Source organism: Theobroma cacao, chromosome 4, assembly GCF_053813885.1.
Source record: "Theobroma cacao isolate CCN51 chromosome 4, ASM5381388v1, whole genome shotgun sequence".
In the NCBI taxonomy this organism is placed as follows: Eukaryota; Viridiplantae; Streptophyta; class Magnoliopsida; order Malvales; family Malvaceae; genus Theobroma; species Theobroma cacao.
In genome coordinates, this window is record NC_142642.1 from 41,005,969 (window position 1) to 41,022,421 (window position 16,453).

At 38.2% G+C, this 16,453-nt stretch overlaps 3 protein-coding genes across 10 annotated transcripts; all 3 read left to right on the forward strand.

Moving 5' to 3' along the window:
• The first annotated feature begins 262 nt into the window (after positions 1-262).
• LOC18603782 (HAD-superfamily hydrolase, subfamily IG, 5'-nucleotidase) lies at positions 263-6,655 on the forward strand. 8 transcript variants are annotated; one of them, XM_088805388.1, is made up of 18 exons: positions 280-883; positions 1,130-1,227; positions 1,598-1,717; positions 1,849-1,938; positions 2,084-2,199; positions 2,523-2,622; positions 3,136-3,207; positions 3,289-3,336; positions 3,412-3,489; positions 3,581-3,700; positions 4,026-4,131; positions 4,621-4,784; positions 5,066-5,200; positions 5,662-5,792; positions 6,041-6,103; positions 6,175-6,253; positions 6,347-6,394; positions 6,559-6,655. In XM_088805388.1, the coding sequence occupies exons 1-17, from the start codon at positions 646-648 to the stop codon at positions 6,380-6,382; spliced, it is 1,794 nt and encodes a 597-aa protein (XP_088661514.1). In that variant the 5' UTR covers positions 280-645; the 3' UTR covers positions 6,383-6,394; positions 6,559-6,655. The 8 variants fall into 8 exon arrangements, 6 of the variants coding, with proteins under 6 accessions (XP_017975234.1, XP_088661516.1, XP_088661514.1 ...); XM_088805389.1 differs by having other exon boundaries at positions 6,591-6,655; XR_016025831.1 differs by lacking the exon at positions 5,662-5,792 and having other exon boundaries at positions 270-883; positions 6,591-6,655.
• Positions 6,656-6,894: 239 nt separating this feature from the next.
• Positions 6,895-9,170, forward strand: FTA (farnesyltransferase A). Its single transcript, XM_007035950.3, has 5 exons — positions 6,895-7,292; positions 7,386-7,495; positions 7,957-8,077; positions 8,248-8,343; positions 8,539-9,170. Exons 1-5 carry the CDS (start codon positions 6,987-6,989, stop codon positions 8,968-8,970), a joined length of 1,065 nt encoding a protein of 354 aa, XP_007036012.3. The 5' UTR covers positions 6,895-6,986; the 3' UTR covers positions 8,971-9,170.
• A 2,674-nt stretch (positions 9,171-11,844) lies between these two features.
• Positions 11,845-16,382, forward strand: LOC18603784 (hydroxyproline-rich glycoprotein family protein). The gene is made up of 8 exons (XM_018120249.2): positions 11,845-12,238; positions 12,348-12,971; positions 13,267-13,695; positions 13,800-13,931; positions 14,451-14,632; positions 14,740-14,851; positions 15,484-15,627; positions 16,003-16,382. Exons 2-8 carry the CDS (start codon positions 12,390-12,392, stop codon positions 16,114-16,116), a joined length of 1,695 nt encoding a protein of 564 aa, XP_017975738.2. The 5' UTR covers positions 11,845-12,238; positions 12,348-12,389; the 3' UTR covers positions 16,117-16,382.
• Positions 16,383-16,453: the final 71 nt, after the last annotated feature.

Genomic DNA, 16,453 nt, shown 5'->3' on the forward strand with positions numbered 1-16,453 from the left:
CAAGAAAAAATTTATCCTACAGAGCATAGACCAAAAAGAATAAAAAAATTGTAAGAAAATTAGAGTAAAAAAGTTGGTAAAATTCTCAAAAGCAAGAATTGTTGGTAGGAAACGTGAAAGCGACCATTTTCTTTTCTTTTATCCGTGTATAAGAAGTGCAAGTGAGCAGTGACCGTGGTGAGTTGGCGGAAGGCAAAGGCAGTGTTATAGTTAGCACAAGCCCACAAATGTTCCTATTCTCAATTCAGCATATGGGGTTATGGCTCAGTCTCACGGCTTACGTTCTTCTTGCTAGTCGTAGTACTGTTGTACTAGTACTATTTGTTTTCTTTTCATAAGTTGAATAAGTAAAACTTATCTAAATGATGATTAGAAAAAGAACAAACATGCCTAAGTAAAGCTTTGATATTGATTGTCTATAGCTGTAGGAAAGGATTTTATGGACAGAAAAGGCTGGCTTGACCAAAAGATTGTCCGCTGTCAGCTCTGGAGCAGGAGAAGAACCAAGCAAGCGAGAAAGCATTTTCCTTTTTAAATTTTAGTACCACAATTTAAGAAGTCGGTCCTTTGGCCTTTCAGTTTTGAGTCTAAGAGGGAGAGGTTTTTTTGGTTCATCTATCTTGGCCAAATTTGCAGTGGCTTGCAATGGCTACGACCAACCTCCAATATCTCCAAAACCTATTCCCAAGACCCACCATTTCTCCTACATGTTTAGTGATCGGAGCTCCCAGAATGGTGTTCAAGTGTGGGTGCAGCAGCAGCGGTAGCAGTGGACAGGAGGATGTTTTCTCCCTCACTTCTTCCAGCAAATATGATGTCGACTATCTGGGACAGAGCACCAAAGGCGATTTAAACGTCAATTTGGAGCATCTCGAGGCTTTCGGTATCTTCTCTCTCATTTTACGATTCCCCACTTAATTCTTGGTAATGAATTTTGTTTCAGGGCATCTGTCCTTGAGTTCCTCCATCATGTATTCCATTCTACGACTGAGCATGAACATTGAATGGCCTGTTCACGGCACTTTTCCAGAATCCTTTTTTCTCTCTACTTTAAACAGTGGTGATAATTATACCGTATTTTGCTGGCTTTTGCTTTATACAAACTTATGTTCATGGCATTCCAATGTAGGGCTTGACGGCCAGGCCACTTTAGAAGGTCCAATTGAACAAGTAGCTAGGATGGAGACTGAGGAGGCTGAGGGATTACTCAGAGACTTGGGTATCCCGGTGCTGCAAATCCATCCCTTTTTTTTTTTATTTTTTTGGTTCTTTCACATTTTATAAACTCTTGGTTTCTTGTGCCTTATATTATCCCGTATTCTTACATGTTTATCTACTCAAGCACTTTGTTGTTGCCCGTTGGTGGTAAGAAATTCTGTAGTTTCTAGTGTGCTTACTTCCACTTACCGCATGTGACACCTTATGGTACTTAATTTCATTACTTAAGCAGACAGCTGAAAGGAGTTAGTTGTTTGTATTTATTTTCGAAGGTGGATCCATTTCTTCTTCTCAGTTGCGACAGAATCAGTTGAATTGATTGTTTAAGCCAAATTATGCTGTTTTTGTCAATCTCACAAGTCTCATTTTCAATCTGCAGAGTCCTTCAGCAGTGAGACTTTCTCCTCGTGGTATATTTTGTAGTCGGACTCTAAATCTTAGGTCAATAAGTGCCATAGGATACGACATGGACTACACTTTGATACAATATAATGTGATGGTGAATATCTGTTGCTATTCTGTATGAATGGAAATCACTGTGATATAGATACTGCTTTTATCAGCATAATTGGATTCATCTCTCTTTGTGAACAATTTAGATTTGTATGACATGGAGTGATTCCTTTGCAGGCTTGGGAAGGGCGGGCCTATGATTACTGCATGGACAATTTAAAGAATATGGGTTTTCCAGTTGAGGGACTTGCCTTCGACCCTGATTTGGTAATGTCTTCATTTCTGAGAACACTCATGACTTCTTATTTAATTGCTTTTGCGCATTTTATTGAATTTCTCTCTCTCTCTCTCTCTCTCTCTCATACAAATTTCATGGCCCAAAACATGCTTTTTCTGTCCTGGTTTTCGGCAGGTAATTAGAGGTCTTGTCATAGATAAAGAGAAAGGCAATCTGGTTAAGGCTGATCGGTTTGGCTATGTAAAAAGGGCCATGCATGGCACAAAAATGCTATCTACTCGAGCTGTTAGGTATCGATTGAGCCTTGCAACTTTAGCTATTGTTAACTATAATGCAGCATTTTGTTGTGAATGTGTGGCTACAGACTCTAGTGTACAAACCATCTTGTAGTGGACACATTATGTAGACCAATTGTAGTAGATCAATTTGCCTTGGATATCACTGCTGTTCCTTCATATATTAACTTGTATGTGCATTACATTTTCTGTTTTGATGGATGGCTCTCTGGCAATCTATTTCATTTCTTTATCATCTCTTTCTTGGCATTTCATATTTTGTTGCATCATTTGCGGCATATCTTCAATTGTGGTGCTTAACTTTCTATGCATGGAAGTGAGATGTATGGGAGGGAACTGGTGGACCTGCGGAAGGAGAGTCGATGGGAGTTCCTTAATACACTGTTTTCTGTTTCAGAAGCTGTTGCATACATGCAGGTAGCCTCTTGCTATTTAAAACTACAAAAGAAACAACTCACTATTTTTCCCTAGAAATGTAAAAATTATTTTAGGCCACTTGCACTTCATTGTGAAATTCTAACAACTGAGTTCCTTCCCGTTTCTTCTTGAATATAATTAGCATTTATGACATACCTGTGCAATTTTATCACTTTCCTCATGTTCCTGGTGTAGTCAACAATTTTCCTTGTTATGTGTCTACATTGGCACTTGTGTCGTGGTTGTAAGACCTCGAAATCCGCATTTGTTTCCTGCTATCATCCTGTGATGCAAAAACCTTTAAACGCCAAATCACCTTATCTTTGTTCTGCCTTGCTTTTTTGCCAACAATTTGCTACATTAGATTGTTATGGTGTTAATATTTTCAGCCTCTCATACTCTTCTTATTTAAAGTCGTAGTATTCTGATTCTTTGTTTAGATTACTTATTTGTTTTACCTTTTCTGTCAACACCATTTTAACCTATGTTAATATCATATGGCTTTATGTCCAGATGGTGGACAGATTGGATGAAGGAGCAATTCCAGTAGATCTTGGTCCACTGGACTGCAAAGGACTTTACAAGGTAAATTATTGCAGTATATTTAGTATTCAATCAGCTCTAAGATGAATATGTGCTTATTTATAACTCTCTGCTTGGTTTAAGGCTGTTGGAAAGGCTCTATTCAGGGCACATGTAGAAGGCCAACTTAAGGTAAATATAACTAGGAAAGTTTGACTGTTCAGTGTTGTGATCCACAAGTGCATACTGATAGGTCGCATTATACAGAGTGAGATAATGTCCAAACCTGAGCTTTTTGTGGAGCCTGATCCAGAGCTACCTTTAGCACTTTTGGATCAAAAGGAGGTATCTCTTTTACAGTTTTACCTTCTCATCCTGGTATGACATGTAAAACTATTATGTTCTTTATTATTTACTTGGACATTACATGCATCAGGCTGGTAAAAGGTTGCTGCTTATTACAAACTCAGATTACCATTATACAGACAAAATGATGCGGCATTCTTTTAATAAATTTCTGCCCAATGACATGGGTTGGCGAGATCTTTTTGACATGGTAAGTATAATTTGTGCTGCATGCTTACCTTATGATTATTGTTTTTAGCAGGATACTTATTTGTAAATTTCTTTCTTCAAGTCAAATTATAGAAACTGATGACCTGGCAACCTGGAAATTGTGAACTGTTGCTTCTCTTTGTATACCAGAAAAGAAGAGCTTCATCACATTCTCATCTGTCTTCTCTTCGCACAACTTCTTGCAATTGGTTTTCTCATAAATGATGAAATACCTTCAATGGATGGACATATGAATGTTAGATATGATAGCAATACAGGTATAACCTATTGATGTGTTTGTTTCTTGCTGGTCTAAATTTGTATAGGTGATCGTCTCAGCAAGGAAGCCAGAGTTCTTTCAAATGTCACACCCATTATATGAGGTAGTGACGGGTGAGGGTTTAATGCGTCCATGCTTCAAGGCTCAAACAGGTGATCTGTGCTTGAAGCCTATGTTTCTTTGTGGTGGAACATGCCTATAGACGAAACTAAGAGATTGAGAGAGATAAACCATTCACTAAGCTATTTTGATCCTGTTTCTTGGTTATCGTTGATGACAGCATATAGGAGAAATTTTGGGGTTGAGAGAGAGAAAACCATTGAGTGAATATATGCTTGGGTATTTGAAAGCTTGTAATGGTAATAATCTGCAGCATTTCCCATAGCAAAACCTTTTAAATAGATACTTCTTCAAATTGGTCTAACTATCCTCTCAACCAATATTTGAGGATGCTGAGAATTTACACACCATGATATGAACTTTTTGGCTTTTGATGGTAGTGCTTTTCCAGCACCCTCTGACCAAAGATTTAATCTTAGAATATTTTTTTCTGTCTGTCATGCAGTGTGCCTGAAAGAAGAAATAACAATGCTGCTCATATGATTTGGCATTCTGATTTATCATCTTCTATTCTTCTGCAGGAGGTTTGTACTCTGGGGGAAGTGCTCAGATGGTTGAAAATTCCCTAAATATCCATGGTGATGAGATTCTCTATGTTGGTGATCATATTTATACTGATGTAAGTCAATCCAAAGTGCATTTACGATGGCGAACAGCATTGATTTGTCGAGAATTGGAGGAAGAGGTATGAATATGTTATTTCTATTGTGCTTACATGGAAGCAGAATTTTATGTGTTTTAAAAGTTCAGTTGTTTTATCTTGTTTCAATAATTTATTGTAATGATTTTCCTGAGTAGTCTATTGAGGATGATATAATCAGAACTATAGAGCAAAGCAAAAGGGGCATCATTGAGCTTGAAGTAATCTTAATTAATCACTGTTGGTTCTGAAAATAATGTTCATTTTTGAACAATTAATTTGGACCATGGAGAGTGCTGAAAAGGGTCTCTATTCGTGCACTACAGTATAATGCTTTAATTCATAGTCGGGGTCATCGAGCAACTCTGGTAGAGCTTATAAATCAAAAGGAGATTGTAGGAGATCTCTTCAACCAACTACGTCTGGCTCTGCAACGGAGAACCAAAGAACGTCCAGCACAGGTGATTGATCCTATTGTATATTCATTGGACGTTAGATTCCTGTTTCTTCTTCATGCTGCAGTATGGTCCCTATTACGTGTAATTTCCATTGTGAAACATTTGATGTAAGATACCTTTTTACTCTTCATACTGCAGTCTCATCTCTATGAAATGATGTTATATCTTTGCATATCATACTTTATACCTGTTTTCTTTCATTAATAACCTTCCTAAGGGGCAGTAACATCCGCACTCTCTCTAGCTTCTTGCAATATAAATTTCATGTATTTATTTAGAATTCATGCTCAAATTTGGCTTATGCTAATCTTGCAACTAAAATTTTGCCATCATAAAAAGCATGCCCCGCATAATGTATTCATAAACTGTTGCCAAATTTATTGGTTTAACATGTATTCAGAGAAAACTAATGTTTGGCATCGTGAAACGATAAAGTTGTTTATTCCTTCTCACCATGATCTTAGACACTTGCTGCAACTAACATGGATGACCAAGAACTGACAGAGAGCATGCAGAAGCTTCTTATTGTAATGCAAAGACTAGATGAGAAGATTGCTCCAATGTTAGACGCAGACGGAGAGTTGTTTAATAAAAGGTAAAATAAGGAGAGAGAAAGTTACATCTTTTGAGATTATTTCAATCAGCTAGAAAAGGCTTCTCCTTTATTTTGAATATTTTGAAAATCTGAACGCTCACTTGTGTGGAGTCAACTCGTTAAAAAGAGTGGGTTTAGTTGATCATCTGTGTTTCTTCATGGGGGGTGTGCATCCATGCATGCATATTTGTGTAGGATTGGAAACCTTAGAGCAAGGAGTTGAGATGGTCTAAAATCTTTTGCTTTAGGTGGGGCTTTCTTTCGCGTGCGGGTCTGTGGGACAAAAGCCACTTGATGCGACAAATAGAGAAGTATGTGCTTATGCCTCAAAATCCTGTCTTGATGTCTGATGTAGAGTTATATTAATGAATTGTAATTTCAGGTATGCTGATATATATACATCTAGGGTGTCCAATTTTCTAAATTATACGCCCTTCATGTATTTCCGGTCCCAGGAGCAGGTAATGAGAGTGTTGAATGAATTGAATTGGTAAATATAGATAGATATGAGATGTGCAGAAGTGAAATTGAGGCGTTGCTTTGTGTGTTTGCAGACACTTGCTCACGATTCATATTCACATCACTGTTGACAGCAGAACAAGGTGTGAAAATTGGAGACCGGCGATATGATGATAAAATTGTTTTGGAAGATAAATTGAGTGTATCTTATAATAAATAATTATGTTTATGTGATTGTAGTGAACAGTAAACAGTGAGTAGAAGAGTTGTGGTTTCTATGTTAATGAGTAAACTGTTGTGTTTTTAGCTGTGCCTGAGCATGGAACCGACTTGGTACAGGGAATGCGGAATAAACACCACTCAAGTTCGCTTCACGGATTCTGGGTGGAAGTGCTTCTACTCCATTGCTTGTGTCTGTTGCTCTTGTCTTAATAGTACTGGATTGGAGTCTGGAGACATGAATGAAAGAAAGGAAAGCTTAAGCTTAGTACCACCGCTAGAAAAGAAATCTTAGTTGAGTTTCCAATAAAAATAATTAAAAGCAATATTTGGATTGGGCAGCAAAGTCCAAATCTGTGATTATCAACAAAAGGAAGTCCCGAATTCCGAATAAAGAAAAGGCTCCCACAACTGCTTTGATATCCGTATTCCGAAATACACCCTAAACCCACTTTGGTGTAGACCCATCAAACATGGGTTGGAATTTGGACGTGCGTGGCTGCTATTTACTGGCCCATGGCCAATGGGCATCCATCCTTCCTTGCCCTCTTGTTCCCCCCTCCAGCTCTAGGCAGCTACCGTACACTGAAGATGGAATCAGATGAACCCGACGGACACTCACTGAGCAGGAGGGTCGAGTGGTGTGATGTGACCCCTCTCCCCCAAGATGATGGTCCCAACCCAGTAGTCCCCATAGCCTACAAGGAAGAATTCCGCGAAACCATGGACTACTTCCGAGCCATCTACCAAGCTGATGAACGCTCCCCTCGTGCCTTCCGTCTCACTCGCCAAGCCATCGTCGCCAATCCTGGCAATTACACCGTAAGATATTACTATGTGATATCTGTCTTGTTTCTTGTTTTTAACTCCTCCTCTATTAAACTACTTTGTATATCTTTTTGTTTGTGGGTGAAGGTGTGGCACTTTAGGCGACTCCTACTCCAAACCCTTAATGTCGATTTGTACGAGGAACTGGATTTCCTTCAACAGATTGCCAATTCTAACTCTAAGAACTATCAATTGTGGTAACGATGCATTCTCCTCTCGTTTTGTGCGAATCTTTTATCAGACTTGTGACAGCAGTAATGGGATCATGACTTCAAAATCTTTTAAGTGAAAAACTATGGCTTGATTTAAATTATGAATTTTCAAATGAACTCTACAACATTTTTAGGATTTTATTTTTTCCAAGCATGCTCTTAATGTTTGCAATGGTGTGCTCCGACTTCCACCATTCATAGCTTTGCAAACATGCATGTTATGTGCTAATGGTATAATCAATTTACTATGGAAATAGTCATTGAATCTTGGTCAATGCAAGTTGTGTCTATCATTCCTTAGCAATATGATTGTTGTCTATACCTATTGCAAGACCATGAACTTTCAAGTCTTTAGTCAACTTTTTGGTTGATTTCAAGTGCTACAATCTTTTCGTTTTCTTTCTCATACCCCATTTAACTGTAAGAATTACTATGAAATTCTTTAGGCATCACCGTCGGTGGGTTGTTGAGAGATTGGGAATTGATGCTAGAGCCAAGGAACTTCAACTCACTAAGAAGATACTATCACTTGATGCCAAAAATTATCATGCCTGGTCACATAGGCAGGTTGGTTAACCCTCTATTGTAGATTATAATTAAAAGAACCCTTTGAGACCTTTTTTATTCCTTGATTTTTTTTTTGGTTGAGTAGTGGCTAAACTTTGTAGCATTTATTAATGGTTTATGTGAGAATTGAAGTTACAAAGTAGGGTTTTTTTTTCCCTCTCTAAATGCAGTGGGTGCTTCAGGCACTAGGAGGATGGGAAGATGAACTTGATTATTGTCAGCAGCTCCTTGAAGAAGATATTTTTAATAATTCTGCTTGGAATCAGGTATGGATGAAATGTTCTGCTATTGCTCTATGGATCCTAACCATATAATGATGCTGACAATGCCAGACCATCTGCCGTGGTTCTTGTGAATGCCTATCACTGCTTTCTTCGCACTGTAATCATTATTTGTCTCTTTTCTTTCATATTTAATAATGTCAATTTACATTTATTCATTCATTTACTTATTTGAAACAGAGATATTTTGTTATAACTAGATCTCCTTTCTTGGGAGGCCTCAAAGCCATGAGAGAGTCTGAAGTGAGATACACTGTGGAAGCCATTCTGGCCAAGCCAGAGAATGAGAGCCCATGGAGATACCTCCGGGGTCTTTACAAGGACAACATTGAGGTTTGGGTTAATGATCCACAGATCTCCTTAGTGTGTTTGAAGGTAATGAATGCCAAAAGCAACTATGTATTTGCTTTGAGTATGCTTCTGGATCTTCTATGTCATGGTTTTCAACCAAGTGAAGAGTTCAGAGATGCTGTAGATGCTCTGTGGACTTCAGACAATCACCCACTAGATTCTGACCTGGCAAAAGCAGTTTGTTGCATCTTGGAGCACGTGGATTCTTTGAGAGCAAGCTATTGGAGGTGGCGCAAAAGCAAGCTTCCTCTGGCAGCTTGATGATGAACGAAAATTGGATGAACAGTATTTGAACCATCTCTGTTAATTGTGGAAAATGCTTTCTGTGTGTGTTGTTCGGTTTAGTCTATGGTTCCATGCATGCAAACTACAGATATTGCGATTTCATGTACCCTGTTTCCTCAGATGTGCATTTGTCAAGCATGTAAAACTTGAATGAATCTGACATAGCATTTTAGTTAGAGGTAATCTTTTCAAGGCATGTTATTATTACTTAAAAGGCACCACTAGCTTAACTGCAGTGGTTCAAATCCTCCCGCTCAAACATTGTGCCAACAGGATAGAAGCACCAGAGTTGGCGGCTTTTGCTCATTTATTTGTTATTTCTTCCATCTCTGATGAAAGATGAATTTGATCATACATGTTTACACTTTCAATTACTTAACATGAAGAGAGATGAACTGTTTGTTGGTCATATTTTCCAGTTACAATTTCTTGAGAACTATGGGCTTTTCAAGTTTCACCAGATAACAGACGTCGGGTTGATTAGATTAATGTGTTGTGAATGCCGTTTCAGTCAATATATAATCATCTATTTTGAGATGAGTATCGGATTCTGATAAGTTGTGTTTCACTGAATGTATTTGATTTGGCTTGGGCATTATTCCTCCTCGTGCTGCAACATAGGATGAGTTCGTTTGTCATTTGTCAGTCCTAACAATTTGTAAATTTGGACCCTGTCTTAATGTTGATGAGCGTTGGTGCTTCAACGTCTGAAAGAACCCTTTCAGCAATTTATTTATGCAAGTGTAAAAAACAGGAAGATTGATGTGCCCATTTCTCCTCATAGCCAGCCGAGTATTGCTTACTTTCCTGTATGGCAAGCCTGTACGAAATCTATGTTCAACATGTCTAAATCTTCTTAATTAATTCCCAGCTGTGCTTTTTACTCCATAGATGGTTATGGTATGGCCGGCTGGCTGGCTGGTGTCATAAACCACTTTTAGGATCCCACCGTAAGATTATGCATGCGTCGTCTGTTGTTAGAGGGAGAAGGAGATGGAGTATATTTTACTCTTTGTATCATAATCATCATATTTAGTGGATTTTCAATAGAATTGTGCTGACGAGGACTTGCTTATGAGTGTCAAATGATTACTAAAACCAACTGGATGTTACTTGATAGATGGGGATTAATCAATGCAAGAGGTCATATACATATATACATATATATATATATGTGTATATGTATATATATATAAACTCAAAAAACTTGCCAGCAATCCATGACGACTTCCATTGCTGTATGTATATCATCATCGTCATCATCACTAGCTCAACGGCAAGTTAATTATGCTGCTTTCACCCACCATGTTAGCATGACTTGAATACATTTTTATAATATATAATGTCAATGTCATCTTTATAATTTTCAACGTATGCTTCAAACTAAATGGCCCTTGAAATTCAGGACTTTAAATATCTATTCTCATCCAAAAAATTATTGTCAGATTAAATGTAAGGATTTTAACATATCACAATGTGGATGCATTGCACAAATCACCATCAGTCCAACAGAATGACAACTGATGTGATGCGAAACGGCAACTAACCTACAGCAACACCCTTTTCATTATCCCTGTTCTCCCTTCCAAGGAAATCTCCGTCCTTGTGCATTAGTTTATATAATACAATGTTTTAAAAATTAATTAATCCATCCCTCTGTCTATCTCATATTTAACGATAATTATTTATAATTGTTAATTTTTTTAAATATATATATTTGTGAGTCAAGTACATGTCATGTCACAAGAACCTGTAAAAATTGTGAGTGTGACTGTTGCTTTTGGAATTTGAATGATCTTTTTTCTTTTCAGATATGATTTATAAGCTTTTTTATTATTAGTTTATGAAAATAAACAAGATAGCTTGTATCAGAAGAGAACAAAAATAACTTTTAGGCTTAAGAGGAGAGTTTTTAAAGTAGCAAATGAAACAAAGCCTAGGTAATTGGCAGGCACATCCGAGAGAGAGAGAGAGAGGATAAGCCGATAAGGTGGTCCTAATAAGGTGTGGTGAGACCAAAGTGCAATGGCTTGCTTTCAGCTTTCAAGGTAGAGAGACATAGATGCATCCAGCTGAGGACATCTTAACGTCAATCTGTCATACTTTTATTATTTGGTGATTATGAATGCGGGACATTAAAAAGTGTGTAATTGGGCATGCCATGCGAGCATTGAATATGAATGCTGCTTTAATTTTGTTTTACTAATATATTTGAAGGCAGGCAATATGGTGTGTTGTTTTCGGAACCTCCATTGACATTTTAATGTCATTTTGTATCCATCCATCCACAATCGGATATTCTCTCATTTTCCATTTCTTAGTCTCAATTTATGGCCTATACCTTAATGCTTTGCTTCTCTTCTCTATGGGGAGACGACAGACAGACAACATGTTAATTGCCGTTTGTCCAATTGGATATTTTGTTTCTTCTTCATGACCCAACTTGGCTTTGTCTAATTACTATTAATCGCTTGTTCAACTGACCTCATTATAATTAACCACGAAAGAAAAGCATTCAGGGGAAAGGCAGTTGCACCAACCCTAAAGGCCAAAGGAGAGGCTGGCTTACATTGCACTAACGTAACGTCGAACCAACATTTTGTAGATTGTGATGAGACAACCTGAACCCAATTCTAAATTTTATTTTAGCATGATTAGGGTGTACGCATAGTCATAGAGATGTATACAGGTACAACGTACTGCACACAAGTCCAGATTGTAGTGTAGTTACTTTCAACCCATTCAATGGTGTGCTTGTAATGGACCCATCCCCGTTGTTTATCTCAAGATAGTTATTATTATATGTAATTAATCTTGACTCCACCCCTATTGACAGATAGAAAATGATTTATTCGTGCGTACCCTGTTTGGTGGTGTGATTTCCCCTCAAGTATTCATTGGTAAAGCTAGTGATTTAAGTAAATTATAGTTTTTGGTCGCTTGGTTCCAAAAACTCCTATCCCCCACCGGCAGCCGTGAAAAATCTGCATTCTTTCACCAGCAAAAAACCAAAAGAGTCAAGGCATAGACATGAAGTGCCAAGGATGGAATAATCAAATGTTTGTTGTTTTGTGGAGAATTGGAGATACAGCAAAAGGCAAAAGCCGCTGCTGCTAGTCATAGGCAGGCAGGCAGACCCCATTAGATTTGCCCCATCGTCAGTCAGATGATCAGATGCTGACACACCTCCCCACGGGTTTCACATAACACTCTTCAACCTCAACTTGACAGACAGAGAGACACCGTTTGTGATTTAAGTTCAACACACACACAACACTTAATATTTCTTAAACTCTGTTTTAGTGTTTACGTAACCTATCTTATAATACTAGCATTCTTTCTTGTGTTTCCAGTTATGGTCACCAGGCTTTCCTGAGAATTAAGTCAATTAAGCAATGCAAGATCCAAGTTTGACCTCAATGAAGCAGCATGAAACACCAACAACCCTAAAACCAGCAGCGTGCAAGCTTACACCCATGTCGCACTTGCAGAGCACAACCCCTTCTCGGTGTAGAGTCAACTCCAAGCCTATAAATCATTCAGCAAAAGCGGAAGCAAGGCCCGAAACTGCAACTCCTCATGTCAAGGACAGCACGAAGAACAGCAGTAAGTCTCTGCTGCTGAACAAGCCTAAATCTGGAGACCAACCACAAGTTGTGGGATCTCATCACAAGGGTAGAGTTGTGGACCAATTTGCGCGGCCTAGGCGTCTTAACGCTAATCTTACTAAGAAGAGCGAAGAAAGCAGAAGCGCAATAGAGAAGAATAATATTGATGAGCTGAGAGAGAAGCTAAGTTGTAGTGAGGCTTTGGTTAAAGATTTGCGGACTCAGGTGCTGGGTTTGAAGGCAGAATTGGATGGGGCACGGAGCTTGAATATGGAGCTGGAGTCTCTGAACAGAAAGCTTAACGAGGATCTTGTCGCTGCTGAAGCAAAGATAGCAGCTCTTGCAAGCCGTGACAAGGTCCAGCTGCAGGTGAGATCCTTAATATTTACTACATATGAATCTGTTATTTGCAATCATCTGTTGCTTTTGATAAGTAGTTGTACAACATCTTATAATTCAGAAGAAAGAAAGTAACTTTTTCAAATATGGAGTGTCTTTTTAATCAGAAATTTATCTTTCTGGAAAAAAGATTTGGTATTTAATTTTCCAAAAAGATCGTTTGAAAAAGTACACGTCTCTTGAAAAATACTAGTACTCTCCTAGTTTAGATTTCTCAAATTGCAGTCCTACAATTTCATCATCTATACGCATCTATTGAATGAAGAGGGAATCAAATGGAGATGACCAGAGCTTCAAATTCAAGGACATTCAGGAATTCATTGCCAACAAATTGGAACACCCAAAAATTACAAGGGAGGCAATCAAGGAGATAAGAACAGTTCAAACGCCATTACCCCAACCCGCTAGTTTGACAACAAAACTTGCCGGTGCAGAGCCATGTGCAAAAGCAGTTTCCTCTCCGCCACCACCGCCACCGCCACCTCGGCCCCCTGCTAAAACAACTACCACTCCAAAGGCTGATTCCTCTGTAGTGGTCCCTCTACAATGTTACAACTCATTGTCATTGACAAGGCAAGAAAGGAAAAAGTATCCTCCAGCAGCAGCAGCATGGAATCACAACAAACCCACCGTTATTAGCGCACATAGTAGCATAGTTGGTGAAATTCAAAATCGATCAGCTCATCTGCTGGCTGTAAGCATCTATTATTTTGAGTTAAAGATATACAGCTGCTTGATTTTCTTTCTGTTGGTTGTCCCTGAAGATTAAGCTGTTATCAATTGATGATATTTTGCTAGATAAAAGCGGATGTTGAAACAAAAGGGGAATTCATCAACAGTCTCATCCACAAAGTCTTGGCTGCAGCTCATACAGATATAGAAGATGTCCTGAAATTTGTGGATTGGCTTGACAGCGAACTTTCGTCATTGGTAAAGTCTCAAATCTCTCTAGGTTGTTTGCTTTACCATTGATCTTAATTCGTATTCATGTCACTCTGCACAATAAGTCTTAAGTCGATTGCCACCACCTGTATTTCAACTACTGGTTACGCCTACTCCAAAGATAGCAAACAGGGGATATTAGTCTACAGTCTGTCGGCTGTTCTCAGTTCCAATAATACATAGCAGTGGTAATCTCCTTTTTAGGACTCCATAACTAGTATATAAGTTAGTAATAATGATCATCTCAGAATCTGCAGAAAGAAATTTAAATCACAGAGGAGTTTTAGTTTGTTTTTCATTATTGTGGAAAATTATGTTTTATCACAAGAAAGTATCTTCTTGTAGTTTCTGAGAAAGGAAAAGAAATCAGAATTATATCTGTTGGATGAAAAGATATCTTATTTTGATAAGAAGAGAGCAATGGATATATGCTGGTCGTCTGAGGCAGTTGTACATTGGTGATGTACATTTGAGTTATTTGTATTTGCTTGTATCCTGTTTTTACAGGCTGATGAGCGAGCAGTGTTAAAGCATTTTAAGTGGCCAGAGAGGAAAGCTGATGCCATGCGAGAAGCTGCTATTGAATATCGTGATCTAAAATTGTTGGAAAATGAGATTTCTTCATATGAGGATGATACTAGCATTCCGTGTGGAGCTGCCTTGAAGAGGCTGGCTGGCCTACTAGACAAGTAAGGGCAGAATAAACAGCAGTCTAGATTTTCATAATCTTAATTCTGACATATGTGGGTTTTAGTGAGGAAACTGAATGATTCAGTCGCCCATGTAATCATGATAGGTCGGAAAAGAGCATGCAAAGGCTTATCAAACTGAGAAACTTAGTAATGCATTCTTATCAAGAGTATAAGATTCCAATTGATTGGATGCTTGATTCAGGAATCACGTGTAAGGTAAGCTCTTTATTGTTTCATACATTTTTTCCTTCTTCCTTTTGTAATTTTCCCCATTTCATCTTAAAGCATCATAGCAAAGCAATCAAATCTAATGAATTCGATTGGGACTGGGAGGCCGATGCAATTTCCTCATAATTTTTACTCCTTCGTAGTTCAAGTCTCTTGCTTTATAATATCGGCCTATTCAGAACGGGGAATTGGTAGTAATAATATGGGTCCTTTTCTGCCATGTGTGTAACTGAATCAGTGTGTTATGATACTTACCAGATACCTCAAGAAATTTGAACTATGGCTTGAGACTTGGGGTCATGAACTCGTCACCAACTACTACTAGTTTAGGAGTGCCAGAGTGATAAGAAACGGGTCTTGTAGGCCTGGAAATTTAAACTTTTCTGAGTTTCCCAGTAGCCGAAACCTCTTTTTAAGTGCTATATCAAAACAGTGTGAACAATTAAATATGCTGTATTTGGCCTTTGGTAACTGTCCATACAGTGAAAATAGTTTGAAGTGTCAAAAAAGAAAAAAAAAATATTAAAGTGAGTTGAATTCTCACCTTCGATTGAACTGCTATACATCTTTCACCATGTGAGACAGCGACCATTGTCAGTGAAGAATTTGTAATTTTGTAGATAAAGCAGGGTTCTATGAAGCTGGCCACGTTGTACATAAAGAGGGTGGCAACGGAGCTTCAATTGGTCCGTAGTTTAGACAAGGAATCTGCTCAAGGGGCACTGCTTCTTCAAGTCATGCATTTTGCACATAAGGTTCAACAGGTAATCCTTTCAGTCCCCCTCCCCCTCCCACTCCTGAAAAAAAATCCCTGCCTTGTTAAAAAGAATAAAGAAAAAGGCAAAAAGCTCCCTTCTTTCCTTTGTTGGAAGTGAAATTGGATTGCTGAAATATAATTTGTATGTTTTCTTCTTGTATCATGACATTCAAGCATGTGCTAGAGGGTTTCTTTGGTATGAAATCTTGTGGTGGACTTTTTAGTAGAGTTTAAAACTTTTTTCTTTGTTGAATCAATACAAGGAGTAGATCGGAACAGCAGCTTGTGCTGCTAAATAAGAACTAATGGTCCAAAATCCAGTTGTTGCATCACAAAGTGTGGTTTGAAAATATTCCTTATTTAGCTCCTGCTATGTGTGCAGTTTGCTGGAGGTCTTGATTCAGAAACATTGTGTGCTTTTGAAGAGATTAGGCAGTGCATTCCAAGACACCTGGTAGGATCCAAAGAATTGTTGGCCGGAATAGCCTCCCCATGAAGTTTTACTGATCGGAATGTGAGTTTAGTTGAATCCAAAGAATTGTTGGCTCCAGTAGATTCCATGTTGTAAAAATGAAAGATTTTACCATTTACATTTTAATTTTTTTATATAAAAATAAATAAAAAATATAAATAGTAAAAGTATTTACTAATGGGAAGCTAAGTGTATGTAAAGTTATATAGCTACTACATAGATTTGGTTTGTTGAACATTAAGTGTATGACCAGTTGTCCTCCGTGGAATGAGTAGTGGTATTTGTGGAAACATTTTTCCAACAGCTGCAAGAAAAGAAAAAGCTCTGGGATAATATGGATGGAGAAACAGACGGTGCATTG